The sequence below is a fragment of the Bos taurus genome, chromosome 26 (genome assembly GCF_002263795.3).
Source record: "Bos taurus isolate L1 Dominette 01449 registration number 42190680 breed Hereford chromosome 26, ARS-UCD2.0, whole genome shotgun sequence".
Classification (NCBI taxonomy): Eukaryota; Metazoa; Chordata; class Mammalia; order Artiodactyla; family Bovidae; genus Bos; species Bos taurus.
The window spans coordinates 25,993,246-26,015,043 of NC_037353.1; the positions used below are offsets into that span (position 1 = coordinate 25,993,246).

Genomic DNA, 21,798 nt, shown 5'->3' on the forward strand with positions numbered 1-21,798 from the left:
ACTAATTTTGTTGTTGTTCACTTGCTCAGTCATGTCCGACTCTCTGTGGCCCCATGGACTGTAACGTGCCAAGCTTCCCTGTCTTTCACCATCTCACAGAGCTTGCTGAAACTCATGGCCATTGAGTTGGTGACGCCATCCAACCATCTCATCCTCTGTCATCCCCTTCTCCTCCTGCCTCAATCTTTCCCAGCATCAGGGTCTTTTCCAATGAGTCAGTTATTCGCATCAGGTGGCCAAAGTATTGGAGCTTCAGCTTCAGCATCAGTACTTCCAGTGAATATTTTAGGTTTAATTTCCTTTAGGATTGATTGGTTTGATCTCTGTGCTTATTGAGAGAGATAAAGAGAAAGAAAGAGAGAGAGACATTATTAGAATCCCAGAAAGGGAATGCATTTAGACCTCACAAAGGTCCCTATCCCATAACCTCACAAAGTGCCTTCTTTCTTTCTGTCTTTTTTTTCCTTTCATCTCTGCTTCTCTCTTCTTTCTGGCTGAATAGTTGAAGGTGTCCAAGACAAGTTTCTCCGAGTCTCATGCTACAGTTTCTCAAAGCAGTCCTAAAGTCTGGGAAACGTGTCTCTGAACCAGCTTTGGTGAGGATCTCCCCTGGTCTAATCGGCTATAGACAGGAACAGAGCCATGTAGTACAACATGGGCATAGGGTTCTACACCTAGACATCTGTGGATCTGGGAGGAGCCAGCGGTTGACCGAGGCAGGGATTATTGTGATGCAGGAGAGCTCCCAGAGTGCCCACTAGAGGAGCTGTATTCATTTGAGCTAGATAAGATCCCTGGGTTTTTGTGGCCCTAGTGTTTTCAAAGGATGGTCGTGCATTTGCCAAGCAAATCACAGATGACTGTGTTTGACAGATCCAATATTGCTTTGAGGATAAATGGTGAAAATAACAGCATAATAATGGAAAATGAAGACTTTATTTACTTAATTGCCTAGAGATTAATTAAACAGATGAAATCTGTTCCACCATATTATGGAACCGTTTTCAACATTTATCCTAAACATACTGTTGGGGTTATTACTACTTTCGTTTCTGTGTTCATCTATCTACTCAGGCGATATTTAATAATACAGAGCAAGAAGGCACAATGGTAGGTGCTAGTGGAAAAATAATTTAATCAGATCTAAATCGTATCTTTAGGGACAGTACAATAAAGAAGGAGAAAAAAAATTGAGGTACACAGATAATTGATGGTGGCATAAAATGAATTATGTGTGAATCTGAGATCCATCTCTTTCTCACTCTGTACCAATGATTAGGCAATTTGCCATCTCAAAATTTTCATTTCCTCATCTGAAAAAAAATTATACTGCCAATTTCAAAAGTTTGTTTAAGAATTAAGAGAGACAACATATTAAATTAATAATAAAAGGGGCCTTTCCTGGAGGTCCAGTGGTTAGCACTCTGTGCTTCCACTACAGGGAGTGTGGGTTCGATTCCTGGTTGGGGAACTAAGATCCCACATGCCACATGGCCAAAACAAAGATGATAATAACACTTTTGGTACATTAGATACTCAATAAATATTACACTTAAAAAGTATTAGTTCCACATAATGTGAGCTGTATATTAGTAAGCATTACATAGAGTTAGTTGTTGAAGTATGCCTCTATTTGAAATGTTTACATGCATTCAGTTCTCATAAAAACAATGCAAAGGGTGCTATTATGATATCCCCAGTGTGCAGACTAGAAACATGCAGCAAGGAGATTGAGTTAATTGCCTGTGATCCCAAGGCAACTGAGTGATGGAGCCGAGACTTTAACTCGGAGTGCCTGATTCCGGACTGTATGCTTTTAACTACCCCACTGATATATAAAAAGGAAGGGATATTTCAGCTTGGTTTGTGAAGGTTGCATTTCAATCTCTAATGAGTGATTTTCAACTCTGACTGCACATCCTTATCACTCATGAGCATCTAAAAGCTATTGATTCCTGGATGATACTCTAGGGTAGTGGTTCTCAGAGTGTGTTCCCTGACCATCAACATCATATGTTTTATGTGTTTGCTAAGAATGCAAATTGTTGAGCCCTACCCCAGACCTCTCAAATACAAAACTCTGAGGCTGAGCCTAGCATCTGTTTTAATAAAAAGATTCTGATGTAGCTAAAATGTGAGAGGACGATTGCTCTAGACCAATGAAACCAGAATTTACGGGATTGGGACCTGTGCATTGGTATTCAGTATTTTTTAGAAAGTTTCTCATAGCATTATAATGTTTAGTCAAGATCAGGAGGCTTTCATGGAATGTGGTATTGAGTTGCACCATAAGTGGGGATGGAGAAGGAAATGGCAACCCACTCCAGTGTTCTTGCCTGGAGAATCCCAGGGACAGGGGAGCCTGATGGGCTGCCATCTATGGGGTCGCACAGAGTCAGACACGACTGAAGTGACTTAGCAGCAGCAGCAGCAGCAGCATAAGTGGGGAATATGCAGAAGGAAATTTCCAGGTGGAGGGTCAATTTGAGCCAAAACACCAAGGACGAGAATGTTGGTGGTGTGAGCTGGAGAAACATGTTGAGACAAGGTTATCTTGAAATTTAACAGTCTAGCAAATCATTTAGTCAAGCATTTGTCCTTTGTCCCCTCAATACCTCCCTCATGTACACACCAATATCCAGTGTTCTTATTTCTGGGGAAGATTTTTCTCTAGAATTCACATCCACAAGGAGAGAAAAACAGACCAGAGTTTAGCTCTGTCACTTCCTCACAGCAGCCCAGGTGCTACAAAGAGGCTGTCCTGAGGTTCTGAACTGGGTTTGAGAGCCACATGACACTGGCTAATAACTGTGTGTCTTTGGACAGTTGTGTGAAGCTCAGTTTTCTCATCTGCTTAGTGAAGGGGCTGAACGAGATCATGGGCTCGCAGTTGTTGCGCCCAGCTCTCTTGGGCATGGTTGTCTGGGTGAGCCGTTCCTGATTCCTGATAAGTTCCTGTTTGATCTATTGCACGTGTTAGAACTTGGAGACTGTATATGAACAGAGAATTCAGTTGCTAAAAATAAGTTTGAAAGCCACTTGGCCTTTTGCAGGTACTTCCATCAGTAACAGCTGCACTTCCGTCATAGCATCTGTGAGCATGTGGTTCTGACATAACATCTGTGAGCATGTGGTTCCAGGCGCCACATGAAGTTTCAGTTTCTTCCCTGGAGGCTTGGCCGTGGCTTCTTATGTCCTTTCGTCCCCTGTGTCCTTGGTCCTTGCTCAGATCAAGAACTCTCAGTTTTGGAGAAGAATCCCTATCTTTCCCCTTTAGGGTTTCAAATGATCCTTGTGTGCTGATGCTGAGTTTGGTAATTGTTATAAAACTAAATATTGTAAAGTTTAAAAAAAAAAAAGAATAAAAAAATAAAGATATCTTTCTTTCACTGAAAAAAAAAGAAAAAAAAACTAAATAGCCCCAGGAGGAAACCACTTCACACGTTACTCAGGTCTGTGTAGATTCATTACTGTTTTCTCATCAGTTGAGTAATTTTCATGATAAAAAAATGATCTGGGACATAGACAGGAAACTGAGATCTTGTTTGAGCCTAAGAAAAGTTTTCTTTAAGACCCAAAAGTGAGCTCAGGGCTTACTTGGGGCCTTATGAAGTTTTGCCTGAGTGAAAGTGTTATAATCATTTATTCAAAACATATTTGTTGATGGTCTACCAAGGATGTTACCAAGGATTAAAAAAAAATCGAATCCTACTTCTTTGAAATTTGTATCTAAGTAACGCACTGGTCATAACAAACTCTCTCTACCAACAACACAAAAGAAGACTCTACACATGGACATCACCAGATGGTCAACACCAAAATCAGATTGATTATATTCTTTGTAGCCAAAGATGGAGATGCTCTATACAGTCAGCAAAAACAAAACCAGGAGCTGACTGTGGCTCAGATCATGAACTCCTTATTGCCAAATTCAGACTTAAATTGAAGAAAGTGGGGAAAACCACTAGACCATTCAGGTATGACCTAAATCAAATTCCTTATGATTATACAGTGGAAGTGAGAAATAGATTTAAGGGACTAGATCTGATAGACAGAGTGCCTGATGAACTATGGACGGAGGTTTGTGACATTGTACAGGAGACAGGGATCAAGACCATCCCCATAGAAAAGAAATGCAAAAAAGCAAAATGGCTGTCTGAAGAGGCCTTACAAATAGCTGTGAAAAGAAGAGAAGTGAAAAGCAAAGGAGAAAAGGAAAGATATAAGCATCTGAATGCAGAGTTTCAAAGAATAGCAAGAAGAGATAAGAAAGCCTTCCTCAGTGATCAGTGCAAAGAAATAGAGGAAAACAACAGAATGGGAAAGACTAGAGATCTCTTCAAGAAAATTAGAGATATCAAGGGAACATTTCATGCAAAGATGGGCTTGATAAAGGACAGAAATGGTATGGACCTAACAGAAGCAGAAGATATTAAGAAGAGGTAGTAAGAATACACAAAATAACTGTACAAAAAAGAGCTTCACGACCCAGATAATCATGATGGTGTGATCACTCACCTAGAGCCAGACATCCTGGAATGTGCAGTCAAGTGGGCCTTAGAAAGCATCACACGAACAAAGCTAGTGGAGGTGATGGAATTCCAGTTGAGCTATTTCAAATCCTGAAAGATGATGCTGTGAAAGTGCTGCACTCAATATGCCAGCAAATTTGGAAAACTCAGCAGTGGCCACAGGACTGGAAAAGGTCAGTTATCATTCCAATTCCAAAGAAAGGCAATGCCAAAGAATGCTCAAAGTACCCCACAATTGCACTCATCTCACACGCTAGTAAAGTAATGCTCAAAATTCTCTAAGCCAGACTTCAGCAATACGTGAACCATGAAATTCCAGATGTTCAAGCTGGATTTAGAAAAGACAGAGGAACCACAGATCAAATTGCCAACATCCACTGGATCATCGAAAAAGCAAGAGAGTTCCAGAAAAACATCTACTTCTGCTTTATTGACTATGCCAAAGCCTTTGACTGTGTGGATCACAATAAACTGTGGAAAATTCTGAAAGAGATGGGAATACCAGAGCACCTGACCTGCCTCTTGAGAAACCTATATGCATGTCAGGAAGCAACAGTTAGAAATGGACATGGAACAACAGACTGGTTCCAAATAGGAAAAGGAGTACGTCAAGGCTGTATATTGTCACCCTGCTTATTTAACTTCTATGCAGAGTACATTATGAGAAACACTGGGCTGGAAGAAGCACAGGCTGGAATCAAGATTGCTGGGAGAAATATCAATAACCTCAGATATGCAAATGACACCACCCTTATGACAGAAAGTGAAGGGAACTAAAAAGCCTCTTGAAGAAAGTGAAAGCGGAGAGTGAAAAAGTTGGCTTAAAGCTCAACATTCAGAAAACCTAGATTATGGCATCCAATCCCATCACTTCATGGCAAATAGATGGGGAAACAGTGGAAACAGTGTCAGGCTTTATTTTTTGGGCTCCAAAATCACTGCAGATGGTGAGTACAGCCATGAAATTAAAAGACTCTTACTCCTTGGAAGGAAAGTTACGATGAACCTAGATAGTATATTGAAAAGCAGAGATATTACTTTGCCAACAAAGGTCCATCTAGTGAAGGCTATGATTTTTCCAGTGGTCATGTATGGATGTGAGAATTGGACTGTGAAGAAACTGAGCATCGATGAATTGATGCTTTTGAACTGTGGTGTTGGAGAAGACTCTTGAGAGTCCCTTGGACTGCAAGGAGATCAAACCAATCCATCCTAAAGGAGATCAGTCCTGGATGTTCATTGGAAGGAATGATGCTAAAGCTGAAACTCCAGTACTTTGACCACCTCATGCGAAGAGCTGACTCATTGGAAAAGACCCTGATTCTGGGAGGGATTGGTGGCAGGAGGAGAAGGGGACGACAGAGGATGAGATGGCTGGATGGCATCACCAACTCGAAGGACATGAGTTTGAGTGAACTCTGGGAGTTGGTGATGGACAGGAAGGCCTGGCATGCTGTGATTCATGGGGTCGCAAAGAGTTGGACACGACTGAGTGACTGAACTGAACTGATAGAAGACATACAAGGGCAATTAGCATAAGTAATGTGATTAAACCATGCAAAGCAGTGATTCTAAGACTTGGCTGTGCATGGAAATCATCTCGGAGTTTAAGACATGCAGATGCCTTGATCCAACCCCAAAGGTTTTGATTTCATTGGTTTGGGAAGGCTTCAAGACTCTGGATATTCCAAGGTTCCCCAGTGACTCTTACAGGCAGCCAAGTTTGAGAATCACCAAGGTAAGGAAGCAGATAAAGTTCTTCTTTATCTGCTGGAGGGAAGAGGCCAACTAAGCAGTGAAGGAACGGTAAGAGGTATCTGGAGAAGAAAAGGGGCAGGGAGAGAGTTGGATACAAGGGCACTGCAGGCAGAAGGGATAGGAGTCAAGACAGCTGCTCTAGATGGAGAACTAAGTCAGTCAGTCTGTCTAGTTCTGGCCTAGTTCCTGTGTCATCTTAGACACATGTCCATTGCTCTGTGCCACAGTTTCCCATTCACTCAAATATAACTAATGATAACTGTTCTCCTTACCTTAAGTGTTTTGCTTTAAGGTCAAATGAGATGAGGAAAAATTAAAAGATAGTATATTGATGATCATTAAGCAAAAAATAAAGCACTAGAGTAAAAACCTCTTTCATTCAGCTTCTTTGGGGAAAGAACTATTTCGCATAAATGAGCCTTGTCTGTTGCTGAGCACAGGCTTTCTCCAGTACAGTGAATGGGGGCTACTCTCTAGCTGCAGTGCTTGGGCTTCTCATTGCAGTGGTTTGTTATGTTGTGGAGCACGGCCCTAGGGCGCGGGGCTCAGTAGTTGTGGTACACAGGCCTAGTTTCCTGGCAGCGTGTGGGATCCTCCCAGACCAGGGATTGAACTCATGTTCCCTGCACTGACAGGCGGACTCTCAACCACTGGACCACCAGGGAAGCCCGCATAAATGAACTTTTAAGTAACTGAAGTTTAGCTATTCAACAAAATGCTGCTGCTTCTGCTAAGTCGCTTCAGTCATGTCCGACTCTGTGCGACCCCATAGACAGCAGCCCAACAGGCTCCACCGTCCCTGGGATTCTCCAGGCAAGAACACTGGAGTGGGTTGCCATTTCCTTCTCCGTTGCATGAAAGTGAAAAGTGAAAAGTCGCTCAGTCCTGTCCGACTCTTTGAGACCCCATGGACTGCAGCCTACTAGGCTCCTCTGTCCATGGGATTTTCCAGGCAAGAGTACTGGAGTGGGTTGCCATTGCCTTCTCCATTCAACACAATAATCATTAACAAAAATCATTTTATTTTTCCTAACATAGGTCATTTGCAGCCCTATTTTCTTAAACTGAGTTAACTGATATCATTAGTCCTCTGCTTCCTGTTTTCTCTGCCTGCAGCCTCTTGGCACAGATGTCAGATAGTGAACTGTGATATAATAACAGTTAGGGCCTTAGGACCAGAAGATGCATAGTAGATTTATGGTGTGGAAGATTGGGTTTTGGGTTCTTTGGTCTGTTTTTCATAAGTTTTCTATTTGTCTTGCTATCTGGGTACCAGCTGTTGATTCTCATTGTTTTAATTTGACTTTTCCTTTCTAACTTGCTGCCTCTTATCTATTCAGAACTGAAAAAACAGAAAACCAATCTTTGAATGAGACTGAAAATAAGTAGAAAGACTAAGTGTCCAATTTTGCTGCAGAGAGTGGGTTATGCGATGTCTTTAGTATGTGAATGTTTTCATGTCTGTGTTGCCTTTCTAAGCTGACTTTCTGGGTCCTACTCTCGCCTGGCTATCTTATGCAAGACTGGGCTCTATATGTGGAAGGTTGGAGGCCCACAGGCATTAGATTGTAAAGATTTCTCAGCCTTCCTTTTTCTGGCTGTTGGCCTTAGAATTCTCAGGTTCCCCATTCCTACCACCAGAATTGTGTCCTTGTCAGACCAGATATTGAATATTTGTTACCATATTTATTGTTTACAAGGTAGAGGTAAGGGAAGGCAGATAGGTCCAAACTCAGGAGGGCAGGAGTGTATGGAAGCAAACAGCCAGAAGGGAGGTTTAACCACTTTCCCCAGGGAGAAGAAAGTGGTATGGACTATGGCACCTCAGGTGGAACGGAAGTCATAGAAATAATCAGGTGCGACATGGCAGAGGGTCCGTGACAGAAGTTTAGACCAGCTTTACTATGGGGCACATTATTCTGTGCTCTTTTTGTTTCTATGTTTTTGAGAGTTAGTGACTCCCTGGCAGAGCTCCAGGACACCTGAGTTGTAACCATTACAGGTGGCAGCTGCCAGAGGCCACCACTCTGCAGGGCCTGGGAGTCATCATATTCTGTGGATCCTCAGTACAAGACAGGCCTCCTTTAGAAAGCAGCTTTCTGAGTAACAACCCCAGATGCCTCCCCACATTGTTGTCAGCTGTCCTTGTCACTGAGCTTCTGACTCTCCTTTCCTCCCCAGGTCAGTGGCCGGACTGGATAAGGAGGCAGACCTGGTGCACATGGAGGTGCGGACAGCGGACGGATGTGAGTGCTGTGGCCGCTGGCGGGGCGGGGAAATCTGCCCGCGGGCCTCTCCTCCACCCCCACCAATTTGCATTTTAATGACTTGGGAAGATGAAAAGCCCTGCGCTCCCTTACTGCCATATCCATCTTTATTTCCTAGAGTGGGGGAGAGGCCTTCAGTCCCCAGGGAGACGTTTCATTGAAATAAACTCTCAGGAATGAATTTTCTGGGGATGGGAGTTAATGAGATGAATTTTGAGGCTCCTGTTAGTAATTTCCTGGCATCTTCAGTGTAATTCAAATAGGAATGTCCATAGCTCATCGTGGTATTTTGCATTCACGTGGTGAATTGCAGGGATTGCAAGCTTTAAAAAAACTAAACCTTTACATAGTCAAGATTATGAAAAAAATGTAACTGGAAAAATTATTTGCAAAACTATTTGTTCATCCGTTCAGCAAATATTTAGAAATGGCCTACTGTGTGCCAGGCAAGTTTCTCAGCCCTGGAAATACCATGCTGAGCAAGACCTCTATTGTCCCTGCAAGTTAGCAATGGAATCCAGGATTTCACTCCTTAGTCCATCATGCACCTATATGCATCTTAAACAGAATTTGACTGATAAAGTATCATTTTGTACCAGCTTAAGACTAAACTGAAATTGAAAGTATCCATAGGGGCCTTTCCTGTCCAATAAAAAAAAGATCAACTTAAAATGCATTAAATATGTGAATATATATGATATACATGAAATATGTAAAATATATGAAAACTAATTAGCATACTCTAGGTCATAAATAGACCCAAATAATCCATGAAAATAACAGTGATCTAGCAGTGCAGCAGATCAAAGTACCATACTGTGAGTTGAGGTCCTGGATTCTGCTACCCATTAGCTATGAGACCGAGACCCCCTAACCGCTCTGTTCTCCAGCTTCCTATTATCTGGGGACACTCATCCTTGCCCTGCTCACCTCAGGGTTATGGGTTGAATGTACAAACATAAGGAGATTGTGTTTGGCCTGTATGCTGACATTAGGATATCATTCAGGATACATTAAGTAAAGAAGCTGCGTAAGCTGTGTCCTTGGGAAATCGACTGCTTTTGAGGCCAAACACAGATGTATGATAAAAACATGTGCTTTGGGGAATATATTTTATTTGCTTTGTTTTTACTTTTAAAAGAGTTAGAAGGCAGTTGACATGTTACTCTATGCCTGTCAGTCTACTGAGTTCCTTCCTTCCTGCCTTTGTTCCTTTTTCTTTTTTGATTCTTGAATAAATGTAAGTCTCTGAAGCATCCAAGGATAAGGGATGACCCACACTGTTTGTACATTTTTTTTTTTTAACAGAAAAGCTATTTAAGATTTAGGGAGATAATGCCACGTATCCAAATTCAGTGATCATAAGTGTGGTGAAACCTGAATTCTAAATTACTCTTACTGGTAAGGAGAAAAAAAAAACAAAACAAAACTGGAACACTGGAGGAAGGATGAGATGGAGGGGTTTGAAGGGGTGTAGTAGAGGAGCCAGAGGGGAGAAGACAGCAGCTCTCAGAAGGTGAACCACAGGCCAGTTTTCAGGACAAAGCTGGCCCTGGCCTTGATTGCATGTCAACCTTTTTAAGCCATATATGTGACCTGTGGTATCTGCCTGTGTGACCTTCTACCTGATACAGCAATCCCTTCACCAACAACCCCTTATAGTATGTCCTCAGGTTCCATGAGCTCAGGCTTAACACATATCCTTTTTTGTTGCTGGACAAATAGCAAAGTTTCTGTCCCTTTTAAAAAAAAGTAATTTCTTACATTAAGCTTAAACTTATTTTCTGAAAGTTCAAGAATTCTGGTCCACATTAGAATAAGGCCTATAGTGCAGGATTGCTGTGGAATTTTATAAGATTAAAAATGCAAAACACATAGAAAAGTTCCTGGCCTTTTGTCAAAAATTGAAAAAAGCAGAGTCAACTTAAAAAATAATCACAACTTAAAGTTGAGAGTTATGTTTTATTTGGTGGGAATTTTTAGGACATCACGCCTGGGAGACAGCATCTCAAGTAACCCTCAGAGAGCTGATCTGAGGAGGTGGGGGAAGTAGTCAGGTTATATAGAATTCTGCAACAAAGGGAAGGTAGTCTGAACATCAAAAGTATTTTGTGAATTAAAGAAAAGCCAGATATCCCAAATTAAAGAATACAGCACTTTTCTTCATATGGGAAGATGCAAGAGTCTGGGCTCACTGAAATCATTCCTTTCATATCTGGGGCCAGTATTCTGTGCTTTTCACATCCTGAGTTCCTCAGTGCTCACCATAGGGAGTGGCTGCAGCCTGGTGCCTGCCAGATCACAGGTATTCTCCTCCATCCTAAGTGCTCTTAGGGCTCAGGAATTCACATTTGGAGGGCTGGAATTGCTGATGATGTGAAATCGTTGTTATAGCAGGAAACACTCCATTTCTCAGCAGACAGAAATATAAATAGGGATAAATGTCATGTGCCACACTTATGTTAAAATATGGTATATATTAATTCTGTGTGATTTTTTAGGTTTTATAAAATCGATTTTTCAACAGTTCAAAGAATCTTCTTTCAACCTAGTGAATTGGCTCTAACCCCCCCTTTATTTAGAAAGTGCACAGAAGACTGAGCTGAACTAGGGATGTTTTATTTTGCATACACTAATGAAATGCATGATTTCTTTCTTCTTTGGTGTGTGGTGAATGCTTTCTTACACACTCATGCATACACATACATCTCTATCTTTTTGATCATTGTAACATGGCACAAAATATATTTCCTTCCCCCTCACCCTGATGTGGTAGTTTAAACTTGAATTTGACTTAGACTTGAATTTCAGCAAATTCACATGGCTAGCCTAGTGAAAGAATAAAAGCATGAACACAAAACTCTCAACACATTACAAATGAAAGAGAACTTCTAATAAACTATGAAATATCCAATCCTAACATCATATTTAATACTGAGATGTTGAATGCTTCCCCTCATAAGTGTAGGAAAAAGGCAGGGATGTTTACTATTAACTCCTCTTTTCAACATTATGCTGAAAGTCCAGTGAGTGCATGAAAAGTAGGAAAATGAAATGTAATTCAGATAGATTACAAAGGAAAAAACTGAACTGTTTTATTCTCATTGACATGATTCTCTTTATAGAATATCACAAGGAATCTGGGGGGGAAAGCTTCTAGAACAAATATGTAAAGCAGGGTTATAGGATACAAAACATTCAGTGGAGAGAGGATAATAATTTTTAATGAATGGCTTTGGAAAAATTTGGGCAACCATATGGGAAAAACAAACCTTTACCTGTGATTTACAACTTATACAAAATCTAATTTAAAATGGATTGTATTTCTAAATGTAGAATATAAAATTATAAAGCTTTTGGAAGAAAATAGAGGAGACCTTAGATTGACACCAAGAGAAAAATTGATAAAGTAAAAGACTGATAAATTAGACTTCATCAAAATTTTTAAAAAATGTTCTTCAGGAGACGCACTAAAGACAGTGGGAGAAACTATTTGTAGGTCGTATAACTAACAGAGGGCTTATACCCAGAACACATAAAGAACTTTTAAAACATGGGAGTAAGAAACAACCCATTAAAAAATAGGAAAAAGGTTGGACAGAACATTTACCAAGGAAAATATAACGGTGACAAATAAACACAAATATTTGTGTTTGTATATTAAATAATACCTAGATCCCTTGAGTCCTTTTGTAATTCATATATTTAAAAGAAAAATAATGTCTCTAAGAATCTTAAATCAGGTGAAATAGTGGATCTTAGATAATTATATTTTTTTAATTCCTCAGACTTTCTTTCATTATACCACTTCTATTGGCATATTGAAAAGTCTGCTCATTAATCAGCCTGTTTCAGACCCTTAACCCTATGTTATACATTTGCCAATTGCTGTTTTGAAAATTATAGTCAAAGGGATCTTGAGCAGTAAATTCTATTTCTCTTCATCTTCTTTCATCTCAGTTCACATGGCCATTTTGCTCAACAGGTAGCATTCATGACCATCCTCTGGTGAGCAGTTTTCATTGAAGATTCTTGGGGTCCCCCCAGAGGTTTTGCTTTAAGGGGTCTGATACAGGACCTGGGAGTCTCCATATTATGAAGCACACACTCCCAACGTGATTTTCATCCAGGTGCCTATTCAGGAACACTGCTGTGTGGATCCTATACCTTGCACGGTACTGAAGTCACAGCCCAGGGGCAGTTGTCCTCAATAAGCCTGGAAAAGGAGCCTTGGAACTGGGGTTGGGAATTACACTTCTCTGTAGCACCTGCAGAGCAACACGGCTGAAGTGACTGAGCACGGCACAGCGTCTCCACTTGTGTGTCCATTGGACAGCACTGCCCTGGAATGAAGGGACTGCAGGTGTGGCATTAGGGCATGTGGCTCTTCAGTGCCGTGGTGTGGCACTGACAATCCTGTTTCTAAACTTGGCTCCAACACTCCTGAACAAATCCAACATGAATAGGCCCCTTTTCTTCTTTTGCTGTAAGAATCTCCACTCTTCCCCAGTCCTGGTCCTCCTCTTTGGAAGTCAGATTTCCAGATTAAACTAAAACCATTGAGTTCTCTCTTGCCTTGGCACAGTTTAAACAGGGCAAAGCCAACCAATTTGGTTAATAACAGTGTAAAGCCTGTTTCTGCTGTGAGATTAAAGATTCAAATGGCTTTTTCTCCCATTCTCTTCTGGAAATCATCTTTCTCTGAATGTCATCAATGTCCCCTGTGAATATTTCTGTTCATGTTCTTCTCTTTCTTTCTCCTTCACACACTTACTCAGTCACATACACATTCCCCATCCAAGAGACAACTGAGTATCAACAGAGTATTAATGTGGTACCCTAGGAGTTTAGGGCTTCCCTGGTGGCTCAGCTGGTAAGGAATCTGCCTGCAATGCGGGAGAGCTGGGTTCGATCCCTGGGTTGGGAAGATCCCCTGGAGGAGGGAAGGACTACCCACTCCAGTAATCTGGCCTAGAGAATTCCATGGACTGTATAATCCATGGGATTGCAAAGAGTTGGACACGACTGAGTGACTTTCACTAAGAGTTAAGTTGGGGTCTGTTTGACCTTGGACAAGCTTTTCTAACCTTTCTGTGATCTTCCAGTGTTTCACATGTTTGAAAACACAAATATAAGGGATATTTTTTTGGTATCATTTTTTCATCAATTGTCTAACAAGGTTCTTACATGGAATAAAATTTACAATGAGCAGATTTCAATTCAGTGAACAAATGTGTAACCATTAAACCAACCCCAAAATGATGCTGACTGCTTTGTGAAGTAGTGAGTTTCTCTTGATTGGAAATTCTCAAGCATAAGCTATATGTGTGCCTTATAGGACTCTGAAATAAGTGCACCTGTACATGAGCTAAGGGTTTTGAAATGTCTAGACTTCACATTTCTAGAATCAAAGCCCATATCATGTGTAGTACCATTCCTTGTCTTGGAACCATTATCAATTCTTCATGAGTTACTGTACCTTCTGACTAAGCCAAGATTAAACCCACTACATCTTAACAGAGCATTCAGTCATTAGTAAGGCAAATAATTTTGCCTTAAAGAATCCACCTGCAATGCAAGAGAGACTGGGTTTGATCCCTGGGTTGGGAAGATTCCCCTGGAGAAGGGAAAGACTTCCCATTCCAGTATTCTGGCCTGGAGAATTCCATGGACTGTATAGTCCATGGGGTCGCAAAGAGTCGGACACGACTAAGTGACTTTCACTTTCACTTGATAAAGGATCTCAGAATTTAAAAAAAGAAAATAGTTGGACTGTATTTGAAGTTTTCAAATTGTATCACTTTCCAAAAAGCACCAAGATATGTAACAATTGGCCCAAGGTCACACATAGATAGTCGGTGACAGGGAAAGAACCAGAATTCTGGTGGATTCTGGTCTGATTCTGATTCTGGTCTGATTCTCAGCCTGGTTTTCCTTTCACAGTTTAAATACACAGTGGTTAGGATTACTGGTTCTGGTGTCCAATCGCCTGGGTGCAAATCCCAGCTCTGTCACCTTCTAGAGCCATGGAATTCAGATACACTTACTTAATCGTTGCTTAAGTTCCCTCATCTATGAAAAGGAGTCATAATAATTGTAACTTCTTATCTGGATTGCAATAATTCCTGCATGGCTCTTAACATTCTTGTAATAATCAGTTTAACACACATATTTTTTATTGAACCAGACAACAGAGTGAAGGCTCAAAAATGTTACTTATCATCATCATCGTTACCACCTAGTCATCATATTCACAGTGAGTGTATGTAGTGGGTGGAGCAGAAAGAGCCTTGAATGGAGCATTAGGAATCCTAAGGCATTCAGAATTGCTATGATTTCTAAACGTCTATAACTCTATGAGATTACCCTCATGCCATAGGAAGGAAAAAACACTAGAATTTTCCTGTGGGTACAAAGAAGTTTCACCAAAACTCTAAATCCATAAGCACAATAGAAAGGAATGGTAACTATCTTTTCTTTTCTTGCTGTTTTGTGGTACCTACCTTGTCTTGGGTACTGTATTGGACACTTTTTTGAAAATGTCAGTCTCTGCTGTTTCGCACTATGCCTACAAATAGGTTAGTCCGACTCCCCAGGCGAGAAAAGGGAGGCTTTTGGAAGCTAAATATTTTTTCAGAGTTTCTTGGAATCTGCTCCATTTCACTTATTTGCATTTGAGAAGGCAATGGCACCCCACTTCAGCACTCTTGCCTGGAAATCCCATGGATGGAGGAGCCTGGTGGGCCGCAGTCCATGGGATCGCTAAGAGTCAGATAAGACTCAGCAACTTTGCTTTCACTTTTCACTTTCCTGCATTGGAGAAGGCAATGGCAACCCACTCCAGTGTTCTTGCCTGGAGAATCTCAGGGACGGGGGAGCCTCGTGGGCTGCCGTCTATGGAGTCACACAGAGTCAGACACGACTGAAGCGACCTAGCAGCAGTAACAGTAGCACTGTTATTTAAAATAAATAGCTCCTGAATATTTCTCTAAGAAAAGACCTGAAGAGCAGAATTTGCTTTTTGTTCACAATTTTAATTCACTTTTAAAAATTTTGACAATATGAGTATACCCAAAGGGATGGAAGTTGAAAGAATCATGGGAAGTTTTTTTTTTTTTTCCTTTCCTCTCTGAGATGGCAGGAGGCATGACATTTAGGATAGTTTGAATATTTAATACTCTTAAAAGCAAAACATACTCGTAAATCTGAATGTAACAAAAATGTAATGTAATTCAGTTAAGCTTAACTTGCATTTCAGTTCAGTTCAGTCGTGTCTAACTCTTTGCGACTTCATGTACTGCAGCACACCAGGCCTACCTGTCCATCACCAACTCCTGGAGCTTACACAAACTCATGTCTGTTGAATTGGTAATACCATCCGACCATCTCATCCTCTGTTGTCCCCTTCTCCTCCTGCCCTCAATTTTTGCCAGCATCAGGGTCTTTTCCAATGAGTTAGTTCTTTGCATCAGGTAGCCAAAGTATTGGACTTTCAGCTTCAGCATCAGTCCTTCCAATGAACACTTAGGACTGGTCTCCTTTAGGATTGACTGGTTGGATCTCCTTGCAGTCCAAGGGACTCTCAAGAGTCTTCTCCAACACCATAGTTCAAAAGCATCAATTCTTCGGTGCTCAAACTTTCTTTACAGTCCAACTCTCACATCCATATGTGACTACTGGAAAAACCATAGCTTTGACTAGATGGACCTTTGTTGGCAAAGTAATGTCTCTGCTTTCTAATATGCTATCTAGGTTGGTCATAACTTTCCTTCCAAGGAGCAAGCATCTTTAAATTTCATGGCTGCAGTCACCATCTGCAGTGATTTTGAAGCCCCCCAAAATAAAGTCTGTCACTGTTTCCACTGTTTCCCTATTTGCCATGAAGTGATGGGACCAGATGCCATGATCTTAGTTTTCAGAATGTTGAGTTTTAAGCCAACTTTTTCGCTGTCCTCTTTCACTTTCATCAAGAGGCTCTTTAGTTCCTCTTCACTTTCTGGCACAAGTGTGGTATCATCTGACTGTTTGAGGTTATTAATATTTCTACCGACAATCTTGATTCCAGCTTGTGCTTCATCCAGCCCAGCATTTCTCATGATGTACTCTGCATAGAAGTTAAATAATCAGAGTGACGATATACAGCCTTGATGTACTCCTTTCCATATTTGGAACCAGTCTGTTGTTCCATGTCCAGTTCTAACTGTTGCTTCCTGATCTGCATGAAGTTTTCTCAAGAGGTAGATCAGGTGGTCGGGTATTCCCATCTCTTTCAGAATTTTCCGGAGTTTGTTGTGGTCCACACAGTCAAAGGCTTTGGCTTAGTCAATAAAGCAGAAGTAGATGTTTTTTCTGGAATTATCTTGCTTTTTCAATGTTCCAGTGGATGTTGGCAATTTGATCTGTGGTTCCTCTGCCTTTTCTAAATCCAGCTTGAACATCTGGAAGTTCACAGTTCATGTACTGCTGAAGCCTGGCTTGGAGAATTTTGAGCATTACTTTACTAGCATGTGAGATGAGTGCAATTGTGCGGTAGTTTGAGCATTCTTTGGCATTTTGCATTTACTGAAGCTTTATAAAGTCAGTGCTAGGAGAGAGGAAAGATGATAAGACTTTAATCCAGGCTTCTAAGGAGGTGATCCTTTTGGAAAGGTTTGACAGTGAAAAATGCTGGACTTCACTGTGAAACTCATTGATGTAGATGGATGAGAAGCTTGCCTTACAAAACTCCTGGTGGAGATGCAGCCTTTTGGGAAGACTAAGGATGCTGGGGTATCTTCTTCATACTCTTTCAGAATTCCTAAGTTCTCTAATTAGCGTCTCTGCAGCACAGATCCCAAGGCATGTTCACTTGTGTAAATATTCTGTCTCTGTCACTGGTCTGGGATTCCTCTGAGGGCAAGAATCAGACTTATATTCTCAGGTTTCTGAAACCTCAGGGAGTGTCCAATGCATGCAGCTTCTCTATTCACCTTGACCAAATACAAAAGAAATGAATCAGTGAATCTAAAGTCACCCTTTGTCACCAAATGAGACCCTTGGCCTGCCATCTGCTAGATGGGGAGGCATGAGGCTGGCACAGTGGTGTGATGGTACCACCTTATAGCTAGTCAATAAAGTTATGAAGCAGATCTCTATTCACAGGGCAAGGAACAAAGCCTTTGACTTTTAGTTTTTGTAAGTTGAGGAGTGACTGTACCAAATCTTAGAAATACTTTATAAGGGCATTTGATATTTAGAAATACACTAGTCATGAAGATTATGTTGCTATCAACCATTTGGGAAATCCCTCTCAGGTTTTACCACAAGAGTAACCAAATGATAATTTCATTCAGTCTAGTCTTTCTGGTTTTAAGTTCAAAAATAAGGATTTATCAATGTCCACCAATTATTGTGTAATTATATAATACCTTCCAAGGGCTTTCCCTACCTAAACATCCACATACAGTTTTTACTCTCTTTCTTAAAAATTCCCTTCTCTCATAGAACACTTCTCCATCCAGGCTAAACCCAAGCAATCTCTCCTTCTTCAATTAGTCCTCCTTGATTATTCCAGCTCAGGCATGCTTTTTCTTCCTTGTCTGAACACCTATAGCATTTAGAGAAAATGAACAGTGATATCAATCCACAGTATGACTTTACTAGTAGGATTTGTGCTATCATGGTCTTTTGATTCTCCACAATAAAGCACAACATTACTTGCTATTAATTGAATGTATGAAGGATCAGATCAGATCAGTCTCTCAGTCGTGTCCGACTCTTTGTGACCCCATGAATCGCAGCACGCCAGGCCTCCCTGTCCATCACCAACTCCCGGAGTTCACTGAGACTCATGTCCATCGAGTTAGCGATGCCATCCAGCCATCTCATCCTCTGTCGTCCCCTTCTCCTCCTGCCCCCAATCCCTCCCAGCATCACAGTCTTTTCCAATGAGTCAACTCTTCGCATGAGGTGGCCAAAGTACTGGAGTTTCTGCTTTAGCATCATTCCTTCCAAAGCAATCCCAGGGCTGGTCTCCTTCAGAATGGACTGGTTGGATCTCCTTGCAGTCCAAGGGACTCTCAAGAGTCTTCTCCAACACCACAGTTCAAAAGCATCAATTCTTCGGCGCTCAGCCTTCTTCACAGTCCAACTCTCACATCCATACATGACCACAGGAAAAACCATAGCCTTGACTAGACGAACTTTGTTGGCAAAGTAATGTCTCTGCTTTTGAATATGCTATCTAGGTTCGTCATAACTTTCCTTCCAAGGAGTAAGCGTCTTTTAATTTCATGGCTGCAGTCACCATCTGCAGTGATTTTGGAGCCCAGAAAGTAAAGTCTGACACTGTTTCCACTGTTTCCCCATCTATTTCCCATGAAGTGGTGGGACCGGATGCCATGATCTTCGTTTTCTGAATGTTGAGCTTTAAGCCAACTTTTTCACTCTCCGCTTTAACTTTCATCAAGAGGCTTTTGAGTTCCTCTTCACTTTCTGCCATAAGGGTGGTGTCATCTGCCTATCTGAGGTTATTGATATTTCTCCCAGGAATCTTGATTCCAGTTTGTGTTTCTTCCAGTCCAGCATTTCTCATGATATACTCTGCATATAAGTTAAATAAACAGGGTGACAATATACAGCCTTGACAAACTCCTTTTCCTATTTGGAACCAGTCTGTTGTTTCATGTCCAGTTCTAACTGTTGCTTCCTGACCTGCATACAAATTTCTCAAGAGGCAGATCAGGTGGTCTGGTATTCCCATCTCTTTCAGAATTTTCCACAGTTGATTGTGATCCACACAGTCAAAGGCTTTGGCATAGTCAATAAAGCAGAAACAGATGTGTTTCTGGAATTCTCTTGCTTTTTTTATGATCCAGCGGATGTTGGCAATTTGATCTCTGGTTCCTTTGCCTTTGAAGGATACTGAGTGTTAAATCCCCTTCTTTCTCTCTTCATAATACAAAAAGAACTAATTTTTTTTGATTTTTAAAAATGTATTCAACTACATACTAAGCATGCTGCTGCTGTTGCTGCTGCTAAGTCGCTTCGTCATGTCCGACTCTATGCGACCCCATTGACGGCAGCCCACCAGGCTCCCCCGTCTCTGGGATTCTCCGGGCAAGAACACTGGAGTGGTTGCCATTTCCTTCTTCAATGCATGAAAGTGAAAGGTGAAAGTGAAGTTGCTCAGTCATGTCCAACTCTTCACAACCCCATGGACTGCAGTCTACAAGGCTCCTCCGTCCATGGGATTTTCCAGGCAAGAGTACTGGAGTGGGATGCCATCGCCTTCTCCGACATACTAAGCATATTTCATCAGTTCAGTTCAGTTCAGTTCAGTCACTCAGTCGTGTCCGACTCTTTGCGACCCCATGAATCGCAGCACGCCAGGCTTCCCTGTCCATCACCAACATACCTAATCTTATTGAAAACCGATGACAGTCCTGAGAGACAAATACTAGCTTGTTTGCACTTCACAGATGAAAAGGGGTACCACTGCTTAACCAAGGATAATCAGCAAGTAGCAAGTTCAGGATTTGAATTTCTCTCTTTTCCTTATAGCATGTTAAAAAGCAGAGACAATACTTTGCCAACAAAGGTCCATCTAGTCAAAGCTATGGTTTTCCCAGTAGTCATGTTTGGATGTGAGAGTTGGACCATAAAGAAGGCTGAATGCCAAAGAACTGATGCTTTTGAACTGTGGTATTGGAGAAGACTCTTGAGAGTCCCTTGCACTGCACTGAGATCAAACCCATCAATACTACAGGAAATCAGTCCTGAATATTCATTGGGAGGACTGATCCTGATGCTGAAACTCCAATACTTTGGTCACCTAACTCAAAAGAGCTGACTCATTAGAAAAGGCCCTGATGCTTGGAAAGATTGAAGGCAGAAGAAGGGAACAGTGAAATGGTTGGATGGCATCACTGACTCAATGGACATGAGTTTGCGCAAGCTCCCAGAGTTGGTAAAGGACAGGGAACCCTGGTGTGCTGCAGTCCATGTGGTTGCAAAGTGTCAGACATGACTGAGCAACTTAACAACTTTCTACCTCCAGAGGCCTTTGTTTTACACCACAATATCCTTGAGAGATCTGGACCTCTTCCTCTTTATCGGGCATCTTGTGTTATTAAAACTTACAAAAGTGCCACAGGCATGGGACTTCCCTGGTGTTCCAGTGGTTAAGAATCTTCCTGCCAATGCAGGGGACATTCCACATGCCACTGGGCATCTAAGCCCTTCTACTGAGCCTGTGCTCTTGAGCTGGAGATCTACAGCTACTGAAGCCTGCACACCCAAGAGCCCATGCTCTACAATAAGAGAAGCCACTGCAGTAAGAAGCCCTCACACCTCAACTAGAGAAAGCCTGCATGTAGAAATGAAGACCAGTCCAGCCTAAAAGAAAATAAATGAATAATTTTTTTAAAAAAGTGTCATAGTCATTAGAAGCCTATTTGGGAATCTCAAGTTATATGATAAATATCTGCTTTCAGTTTCATCACAGAATCTTTATTCAGCCTCATTTGGAGATAATGTCCCAAGTCCAAATTTAAGACCTTTGGCAAATTAGAGGCTTGAGCCAAGTGGTGACTCCTGCTCACCTATGACACCCAGAATGTGCTGTGACCTTCGGTCGTTTTCACCTGGTAGCCTGGCCTGCCTGACTCCTTCCTCTCCCCAGGCCCCCCACTTTGGGTTCTCCCCAGACAGCGGGTACAGTAGCACTTATTATCGTGTCTCTTTGTTTTGGAAAATAAAAGTATTGAGACTTCCCAAATATGAGTCTGACCAAAAACTACAAGGCCCCTGACTTTTAAAATTCAGTTCAGTGCTGCTTTCCTGTTGAAATGGACCTTTTGTTCCATGCTGGGCAGTGGTAAGCAGGGTGGGAGCCAGCAAATAGGACGTTTGGCACAATAGCTGACCTACTAGGTTCCAAGGTTTAGGTAGGTTTTAGTTTTGTTTGGGGTGGCCTCGAATATACCTGATTCTTTTTTCAAAGTGTCCAAGTGTGGGAGTAAATAACAAATAGACAGGGAGGAAATGAGCCCGTGGGAGGGATAAACAGATGTCCTCCTGTGCACACCTTTGATTACTAGTATAAGGAGCTTTCCAGGGCACTGGCTGGCAAGAAAGAAGCGGGTTGTCATGTCAACACTTGTGGTTTCTTTACATGTATTTACAGCATTTCGCTGGGTTTTAGTGCTTTATTCTAGGAACAAATTACTCAGGCAGTGTGGGGCCAAGAATATTCCTGGTGG

The 21,798-nt window shown here is 41.5% G+C and overlaps 1 protein-coding gene across 1 annotated transcript in view; it reads left to right on the plus strand.

The window, feature by feature from the left end:
• SORCS3 (sortilin related VPS10 domain containing receptor 3) overlaps window positions 1-21,798 on the plus strand; it is a 979,390-nt gene that overhangs the window by 790,123 nt on the left and 167,469 nt on the right. The window contains exon 6 of the mRNA NM_001205986.3: window positions 8,472-8,536. Within this exon, the coding sequence (NP_001192915.3) occupies window positions 8,472-8,536 (65 nt within the window). The remainder of the gene's footprint in view (window positions 1-8,471; window positions 8,537-21,798) is intronic.